General features: G+C 43.0%; 1 protein-coding gene across 1 annotated transcript; it reads left to right on the top strand.

Moving 5' to 3' along the window:
- The first annotated feature begins 5,504 nt into the window (after nt 1-5,504).
- On the top strand, nt 5,505-6,464 carry LOC130022257 (olfactory receptor 7A10-like). Its single transcript, XM_056113008.1, has one exon. The coding sequence runs from the start codon at nt 5,511-5,513 to the stop codon at nt 6,462-6,464; it is 954 nt and encodes a 317-aa protein (XP_055968983.1). The 5' UTR covers nt 5,505-5,510.
- Nucleotides 6,465-10,231: the final 3,767 nt, after the last annotated feature.

Below are 10,231 nucleotides of genomic sequence, written 5' to 3' on the forward strand. Positions count from 1 at the left end.
TCCAGTGTGATCATTCCCAGCTATTATTGTCATACTGGTCTCTTCTCTATCTTACCTGCCCTCAGACCCATACACACTCGTGGTTAGTTCTAATTATTGGCCAGTACTCCAATAATTATGTATATATCACGATATGTATATATCACGAACGAATGCAATCATTGTTTGTCTGTCCATTCCTTCTGATTCATTTCCCTCAGCATGACACTCTCCATGTTCATCCAAAAAATAAAGTTATTTTTGCTTAAACGACAAGATTTATAGTTTTTTTTATAATGCATTTGTTTCAGGCATTAAGTGTTCCCATACCACCAGTGTGACTTCTCTCCAGCAATGTCCCCAGTTTCTCCCCCAACCCCAGCCTTCCCTCTTAGGCACCTGAAACATTTACTTTATATTATTTGGTCCAACGAGATGAAAGAAATTGCAAATAGAATGATCAGAAAGTAAATCAGTAAAATCCAATTTATGATTGCTCTATGATTTTAACTTATGAAAACAAGCAAATTAAAATATTTAAGAAAATAAAATAAATATATCTATTCTCATTAACATAAGTAAGCTTTAAGCTCTGGAATTTAAAATATATTGCATTCAATTTTATTTTGTGCTTGGCTCTCATTATGGGAATAATCATGATTTACCTGTCATTAATAAAACTTAAAAAAATTTCTGTACTAATATTTTTTTTCAATATTTTATTTTGATTGGTCATAAAATGACAATATTCTAGCACCAGCAGTACAATATAAAACACTCCAATGCCATCAAATTATCAATATTTATACCAAAATTATTGGTCATCACTATTTTCCTACAGTCTATAATTGATTCACATTGTTCTGTGTTAAATATTCCAGGGGGGTGAAAAGAAAGTCTCACAAAATTTTTTTAGTCATTTAAATTTAGTTGATTACAGAAGAATGCCAGAAACCCTCTTAAGTTTAGCTTGATTACGCATGAAATGAATAAAGAAAACTAAATGTATATGTTGCAGAATATCACTTTTTGTGTTAATCTGAAGTATCAATTCAACCACATGACTATTCTTAAATGAACCAGCTGGTATGTCCCCCATGTTTAGCTATTTCCAGCACAATGAACACAAAGGCCAAGAATATGTTGTGCTTAGTTAGTCAGTGTTTTCCAACTGAACTTTCCTCTGTGATGAAACTCTTTATGTTCTGGTGATCCAATATATATGGTAACCTCAAACCACTTGCAGTGATCAACCTCTTGAAATATTTGTACAGTATGTAAGAAACTGATTTTTTAAAAACTGATTTTTTATTTTGATTGAATTTTCATTAATGCAAATCTAAGAATACTATTTTTTAATTTTTAAAATTTAAAAAAATTTTATGTAGGAGTACTGCTATATATTCAGCCACCGATTACTGATTGAATTGGGCATGAACTCCGCCTTAGTTTTTTGTTCATAATTTTATTTATTTATTTATTTATTTATTATTCTTCTTATATTTATTTATTGAATCACTGTGGGAAAAGTTACTAAGCTTTCAGGTTTAAGTCTCGGTCATGCAATGATCAAACACCTTCCCCTTCACCAGTACTCATTTTCACCACCAAGAACCCCAATTTACCCCCCTCCCACCCCTCCCAATGCCTGTGAGGCAGATGATTTCCACCTAACTCTTCTCTACACTGATTACATTCACATTTCGACAAAAGATGCACCATTATTGTTTAGAATTCCCCCCCAACATCAGAATTGCTGAAGAGGCATTGTGAAATACTTTGTTTTCTATAGCTGGTAATGAGAATCATATAATCTTGCATGGCCGCAATAACAGCCTTGCGATTTTGGATTTCTGGCAAAGAGCCAGATAATTACGTGATTGGTTTCTGTGCGTCTGGTGTTATGGCTGTGCCAGAGAGCCCCTCGTGGGGGGCAACTCGTGACCTCGGTAGGGCATGAAGGATGAGCTGGTACCGCCCGCCCCCTCCCATGAGACTGCAGTTGCCCCATCACCACCACTGTCTCATACCTGGCTTTTCAATAAGCTCTGAGGTGGTGGCCTCCTTGATGCTGGGCAGGGAAAAGGCAGGAGGGAGTAACACCCTTTCCCTCCCAGGGAGGCATGGAGCCATAGTTTAATGCATGGTCCATTCACTTTTCTGCCGCAAGCTACCGGGCTCTGGATTAAGCCCTTTTGTCTCTGGAGCCATGGCTATGCCTGAGAGTCGCTCGTGGGGGGAAACTCATGACTTCGGTAGGACGTGAAGGACATGCCAGTACCAGCTCCCTTCCCATGTGACTGCAGTTGCTGCATCCACGGCAGCTCATACCTGGCTTTCCAAGAATCTCTGAGACAGCAGCCACCTTATATGTGGTCCAGATGCATTTCTGCCCAAATTCTCTGGGTTTCGAGATTTGTTTCTGAGTCTCTGGGATCATGGCCGTTAATTAGCTTGATCAGGAGCCAGAGAGGCCGTTTGTAGGCGGCGACTAGGGGTCACGCTGGGATGTGGAGGAAAGGGCTGGTTCCACCCCCATCTATTGAGACGCCGCGTGTCTTGTCTGCAGGCCCAAAACTGACTGTCCAGTAGCCTCTGGAGGATGGTGGTCAGTGGGCTGCCAAGGGGAACAGGCCAAGGCACGAAACCTATTTCCACCTGGATTGGCCCAAAGCCAGTAACCTACTGCAGGAATAGGATGCATTTCTGCCAAAAACCTTTGGGTTCCAAGATTCGTTTCTGAGTCTCTGGGATCATGGCCGTTAAGCTATGCCTCCAATTATATAGCTGAGCCAGAGGTGCTTTGTGGGTGTGTCTCCCACATACCTAACTTTTGGCCATTTACTTTCTTGGTAAAGGCCCTTTGCCCAAACTTTTTGGGGTCTGACCAAAGGCACAGCTGCAATTTTAGGGTATCTGAAAGCCTGTCGGTGCCATCAGGCTGCTGATGAACTCTCCTCACAGGTACAAATTGACTTGCTGCGGGCATCATACCCCCAGTACTAATATATTTTGGAGTTCACATGAAATAGATAAGATCTACAGTATGTAAATCTCGCCTACACGTTATATGAACACCGTGGTTGACAAAGTTGTTCATAATGATTTTTTTCTTTTTATTTCTTTAATTTTTTATTCATGATGATTTGTTACAGGCATTGAATATGCCAACATCAATTCCACACCACTGTCACTTCCCTCCACCATTGTCTCCAATTTTCCAAGCACCCGTCAAGCCTGCCCCCAAGCAGCCCCCCGAGAATTTATTTTAGATTGCTTGTTACTTGGCTGGAGTGATAGTACAGCGCGTAAGGCGTTTGCCTTGCACACGGCTGACCCGGGTTCAATCCCTGCCATCCCATATGGTCCCCTGAGCACGATCAGGAGTCATTCCTGAGTGCAAAGCCAGGAGCAATTCCTAAGCATCACTGGGTATGACTCAAAAAGACAAAAAAAAAAAGATTGCTTGTTACCAATACATTGCTAATGGAGTGATAAAAAAAACAAAACAAAACAAAACAAAAAAAAAAACTCCTGAGTTTGAAGAACTCTTATGTACAAGGATGTGAGGTGTTGTGAGTTTAGGCCTCTGAAGGGCAGGAGAGTTGATGGGGACAAAGTGGAAAGCGCAGATTTTGCATCACTCCTAAGATGTTCTCCAGGGAAGTTTGGGTAATTGTTCCATTATTTCTGTCCAGCCCAGCATCCTTCCCCAGGGGAATCCTTTGCAGAGTGGAGGAGCCATGCTAATGAGCAGCTCCGAGGCTAGAATACCTGCTCTGCTCTGGGCCACTGGCCAGAGCAACCTCATGTGTTCCGGGACACACTTGCTGCTTCTGCAATTCTGACTCTGGTCCCAGGCTCGATGCTGTACCCAAGCCTGCCGTCTTGTGTGGGGACCGAGACCCAGCCCCTAATCAGAGTCCAGGGGACAGGCTGACTCTGACACAAAGTTCTGCTTCGCAGGTCCCCCAAGGTGAGTCTTCCCTCTCAGTGGACACTCTTTGATAGTCAAGCGAGGAGGCCACACGCTTTGAGCTATTGCCAATGAGAACCATACAGCCAAATTTTGTTCCCAGAAGCCTGTGTGATAGTTACAGAAAAATGAAAACTTCCCTACAGAATGCGGGCAATATGGAAAATAATCAGTAGAGGGATAGTTGCTGACATGAGAGTGAAAAATTGTTTTAGACAGCGAGATGTACTTAGCAAAGCTCCTGAACTGGGTGTTGATTGCCAATAGCAATTTAAAAAGAATTAATTTTTATTAAAATAGCATGATTCACAGAGATGTTCATTATAGAGTTTTTTTCAGGCATTTGGAGTTCCAACACTGTCAGTATGTCCTTCCCTCACCAATGCCCCTGTTTTTCCTTCATCCCCAACGTGCCTCTTCAGGTATAAGACAAATGGATTTTATATTTCTGGCTCCAACAAAACTTTTAGAAATGGCAAACACAATGATCGGATGTCAATTGCATTTTGTCACCTCCGTTTATAAAATCTCAGTGTATTTCTTTCACTCTGCATTTCTCTTTTCTCTTTCTTGGGGGGCACGTGGTCTTCAGAGCTCACTCCTGGCTCTGCTCTCTGAAATCCCTTTTGGTGCTGGGCTCTATGACCATACGGGGTTCCAGGGACTGAACTAACCTCAACCCAATGCATGACACATATCCTGCCCATTGTTAGTACCTCTCTGGGCTCCAATTGCTGTGTGTATTCCTGTGAAAAAAGTAAATGAATAGGACTGGAGAGGAAGAGACAGAGTACATGGCAATCCTTATAAATTTCCCCTCCACGTTTCATGTCTTAGAATCATTAGTGGTTTCTTTGCAGAGTTTGTGATTAGTTTATTGCTAGAAGTCACAGTATCCACACATTCTCTGAAGCTTTTCATCTTTATCCTTGGACTAAATATCACCATGAGCTTCCAAAGGCATCACTGAAGCCATATACACTCATAGATGGACAATTGGAGGCTGTGGATTACTTTACCCACAAGTTTTTCCCCTCTGTTCTAGGTCCAGAACTGTCAGTGCTTTGGTGTTACTCCTGGCTCTGCACTCAGAAGGCTCCAGGTTGGGCTCAGGGTATATGATCAAACCAAGTTTAGGAATGAGCGGGGTTAATACCTTACCTGCTCTATTAACTCTCCAGTCCCCTTCCACACACATTTTAATGGAGCTCATCTTGTCTTATTTTATTTCCCACAATTTTCCATTTAATATGGAACTGGGGGACCAGAGTCCAGCGGATACGGTGCTTTTCTTCTATGCCGCTGACCTGGGTTTGATCCGAGGTGCCTTAGTGGTCCTGAGCCAGCAGGAATATCCTTGAGCACAGAAACAGGAGTATGTCCTGACTATTTTCTGGTATGACCCAAAATAAAAAACTAAAACTATTGAATCTGTAGACCCCAGGATATCATTCATTTACTCCTTACTTTATGTCTTAATGAAAGGTTGGCAGTGTCGGAGCATGGCTGAGAGCTGCAGAGAGAGAATTGGAAACCACCATCGCTGGTCTCACACATGGATCCACAGAACCTTACACGGCTCCCCGAGTTTTTCCTCTTGGGACTGTCAGAGGACCCTGAACTGCAGATCTACATCTTTGGGCTCTTCCTGTCCATGTACCTGATCACCGTGCTGGGGAACCTGCTCATCATCCTGGCCGTCAGCTCAGACCCCCACCTCCACACGCCCATGTACTTCTTCCTGGCCAACCTGTCCTTCGTGGACATCTGCTTCACCTCCACCACTGTCCCCAAGATGCTGCAGAACATCCAGACACACAGCAAGGCCATCACCTACGCAGGCTGCCTCACCCAGATGTACTTTTTTATCCTCTTCACGGGTCTGGATGATTTCATCCTGGCCGTGATGGCCTATGACCACTTTGTGGCCATATGCCACCCCCTGCATTACACGGTCATCATGAACCCCCGGCTGTGTGGGCTGCTGGTCCTGGTGTCCTGGGTCATCAGTCACCTGCATTCTTTGTTACAGAGTTTAATGGTCTCACGTCTGTCCTTCGGCACGCCCTTGGAAATTCCCCACTTTTTCTGTGAACTCAAACAGATGGTGCAGCTGGCTTGTTCAGACACGCTTGTGAACAACATAGTGCTATACAGCTTATCAGTGCTATTGGCGGGTGGTCCTCTCTCTGGCATCCTTTACTCCTACTGTAAGATCGTCTCCTCCATCTGGAAAATCTCCTCAGCCCAGGGGAAGTTTAAAGCCTTTTCCACCTGTGCGTCTCACCTCTCTGTGGTCTCCTTGTTCTATGGCACAGCCCTAGGTGTGTACCTGAGCTCTGCTGGCGCCCATGGCTCTCACTCTATTTCAATCCCCTCGGTAATGTACACGGTGGTCACCCCCATGCTGAACCCCTTCATCTACAGTCTCAGGAACAAAGACCTCATGGGGGCTCTGAGAAGACTTTTCCAAGGAACTGCTACAAAGGGTCTAGTAGCTCGGGACTGAGGAATTTGTCCTTGATTACAACTTCAGAGTTTCAGTTTCTGGAATGATGACCAGATTGTGGGATTCCTGGTGTTTTTTCTGGATAGTTCTTTAGTTGTTGTGGTTTTGGTCTTCCCAAGGTTGTGGTTTAGGTTTGATTTCTGGCTCTATTCTCTGGGAGCACTCCTTGAGGGCTCTGAGTATCATATGGAAAGCTGGGCACTCAACCTGCATCAGCTAGAGTTAAAATGGACTACGTTTTGTGGTTTCTCTGATGTCAACATTTCTTCCGCAACCATTTTCTTTCCTTCATCTCTTTGTTCTCCACCTGGCATTCTCAATTTTTTTGTGACTTCATTTTTTTGCTCTGTACTTGGTCCACACCCCCAAATACCCTTAGTTCTTAGTCCTGGATTTGCTCGGAGGAATCAGTCCTGGAGGTTCTTGGGTGATTGAACCTAGCGTAGTTGTGGGCAAGGGAAGCTCCTTACCTGCTGTACTAATCTCTCTAAACAGAAAAATGTATTTTTCTTTTTCTTTTTGTTGGAGATATTTTGGTGCTACTCAAGCAGATTGAAGAACAATGGGAGGACAGTGCTACAGTGCTTTATTTTTATTAGTGATACACCATAGGTACACTTGTAGACTTACAGACTTTTGTGCTTGCATTTCCGTTATACAATGATCGGGTAACCATCCCTCCACCACTAGTGATCCCAATATCCCTCCCACCACCCTCTCCATTCCTCCACCCAGCCTCTGTGGCAGGGCATTCCCTTTTGCTCTCTCTCTCCTTTTGGGTGTTATGGCTCGCAATAGCCATTGAATAGCCATCGTCAAACACAGACATTTCATAAGCATATGTTTACTAACACCCATCACAGTGCTCCCAAGACACTCCTTTTCATCTGTCACTTCTCCTTTGTGCTCTGCTTCCCCTATCTGTTGACCACTCATTTCCCCTTTCAGAACCTCTGACCTATAAAGTTGGATTCTTCAGAGGTCTCTGGGTTTTGTCTTTGTAACTGAAATATTGCTTTTCTGTTTTGCTCATGTCCTTTGCATAGTTTACTTTAGAGCAATGTCCTTCTGGGTTAGGACATTTGCTCAGGACACAGGAAGACAGTTCATGCTATGCTTTTGTAAGTTGGGAGTTAATTGACTCTGAATAATTGTTACTCCTGAGAATATCTCATATTAACTCAACTTAAGCCTCAGTTGTCCTTGGTTCCTAGCACCGTCAAAGCAGGATCCTGAAGGAGGGACTGGATGCACCCAGGTCAAGCTGTAAGCTACTCTGGCATTGATATGGGACTGGCCAAGTACCATAAAACTTATAAATTCATAGAACAGCTGTGGACAAATTCTGTCATGACCCAGAGAAAAGTGACTGGAAAAGGACCCTGCTGGGGTTAGGAAGGACTAACCTGGCCTGAGGACTGTAGTCTGGGATTTATACGCGAGATGTCCCCAGGAGAGTCACCCTATAGTCTTAATTATCTCTTATTGTGTCCATACAAAATGACTGAAAAAATTATTAAGAAGTAAATTTAAAATGATTTTTTATTGACTAAGGAAAGGAGATATATGCCCTTAGATGAAATTTGGTCTTGTTGATCTCCTAGCAGGGTGAGATCTTTGTCTTAGAAGAAACTTCCCCAGAAGGAAGGGTTTTTATATGTTGATTGTGCTATCTGACCTATGTATAACTGCTACTCGCAACCCTTCATGATTGGCTGTCAGACTGGACAAAAAGAGGGGATATGAGAAGTGGATGAGACTGGAAAGGAAGAAGAGGAAGGTGAGATTGGAATAAACTTCATTGATCAGCAACCTGCCTGGCTCTCGTTTCCTCCTTCTTTCATCCATCTCTGTCAGCATCTGGGGTGGGAAAGTGGCCTGACCACAGAACGCATGCGACGAGCACATTTGAACACACACAGATATTGACCCCTAGTTTACTTTTTTGTGTACTGGCCATAGCTAGTAACATTAGTACAATGGTACGAGGCTTTGGGCTTAGAGCTCAAGAATATTCTGTCCTCATTAACTACATTGAAGAGTTTGAAAACTGTTGTTTGCGTTGGATCTTTCATTTGTTTTATTTCTTGGTCACCCCTGGTGATACTCAGGGGTTCCTCCTGGCTCAGCACTCAGGAATCACTCCTGGTGGTCCTCAAGATACTCTAAGGGATGCCGGGGCTCGAACCCAGGTGCGCTGCATGAAGGCAAACACCCTCCCTTCTGTCCTCTCATTCTGGCCCCTACCGTTGAGAGTTAACAAAAACCATCCAGCAGAATTCACCCCTGATGCGACTTGTCCAGGTCACATTTGGAGACAGTTACTTTTTTTATTTTTTAATTGAATCACAGTGAGATACACAGTTACAAGATTGTTCATGACTGAATTTCAGTCAAACAGTGTTCCAGCACTGGCAGACAGTTTTCCCCATACTCTCTCTACTTTTGGCACTGTTTTGCCATGTAGCTACTGAGAAGCCGTCATGTTCGGCCCTTTATCTACTTTCTGCACACATCTCCCATCTCGACCGGTTCTTCCAGGCATCGTTTTCTTAGTGATCCCTTCTCTATTCCAGCTGCCTTCTCCCCTTTGCTCATGAGACAGGCTTCCCGCTATGGAGCAATCTACTGTCCTGTGTATCTACTGTCCTGAGGTGTCAGCCTCCTGTTAGGTTGTTTTATGCTCCACAAATGAGTCCAGCACCTTTCCTCACCAGTGTAATTTCCCACCACCGGTGTCCCCAGTTTCCCTCTCGCCTCCTTCACCCATCCAGTTCCGCCTGCCTCTATGACAGGCACTTTTCTTCTCTCTCATGCTTCTCTCTCTCTCTCTCTCTCTCTCTCTCTCTCTCTCTCCCCTTTGCTCTCTCTCTCTCTCTCTCTCTTTTTGGGCACTGTGGTTTGCAACATTGATACTGAAAGGTTATCAAGAATATCCCTTACCTACTTTTAATCCTCAGCTCTTGTCCAGTGTGATCATTCCCAGCTATTATTGTCATGCTGGTCTCATCTCTATCTTACCTGCCCTCAGACCCCCACACACTCGTGGTTAGTTCTAAGCATTGACCAGTCCTCCTAACCCCTGTTTTCCCTGGCAGTGGATATTCTTCTTTATATATATATATATATATGTTTATATACCACAAATTAATGCAGTCATTCTATGTCTGTCCATTCCTTCTGATTCATTTCCCTCAGCATGATACTCTCCATGTTCATCCAAAAAAATAAAGTTACTTTTGTTTAAACGACAAGCTTTATAGTTTTCCATAATACTCTAGTTTCAGGCATTAAGTGTTCCAATACCACCAGTGTGACCTTCCCTCCACCAATGTCCCCAGTTTCTCCCCCAACCCCAACCTTTCCCCTTAGGCACCTGACACATTTACTTTATACTGTTTGCTCCAACAAGATGAAAGAAATTGCAAATAGAATGATCAGAAAATAAACCAGTAAAATCCAATTTGTGATTGCTCTATGATTTTAACTTATGGAAACAAGGAAATTAAAACCATTTAATAAAATATAATAAAATATATCGATTTTCAATTACTTTAGTTTTCGGCTCTGGAATTTAAAATATATTGCATTCAATTTTGTTTTGTGCTTGGCTCTCATTTTGGTAATAATCATGCTTTATCTGTCATTAATAAAACTTAAAAAAATTTCTGTACTAATATATTTTGGAGTTTACATGAAATAGATCACTTGATCACTTGACTTCCCGTTAATCATTGATTTGCTCGAGCAGGCGCCAGTAATGTCTT

Source organism: Sorex fumeus, unplaced genomic scaffold (assembly GCF_029834395.1).
Source record: "Sorex fumeus unplaced genomic scaffold, SorFum_2.1 ptg000019l, whole genome shotgun sequence".
In the NCBI taxonomy this organism is placed as follows: Eukaryota; Metazoa; Chordata; class Mammalia; order Eulipotyphla; family Soricidae; genus Sorex; species Sorex fumeus.

Excerpts from the sequence above, each read along its gene's own strand:
- LOC130022257 (XM_056113008.1), top strand. The coding sequence starts at position 5,511 with ATGGATCCACAGAACCTTACACGGCTCCCCGAGTTTTTCCTCTTGGGA.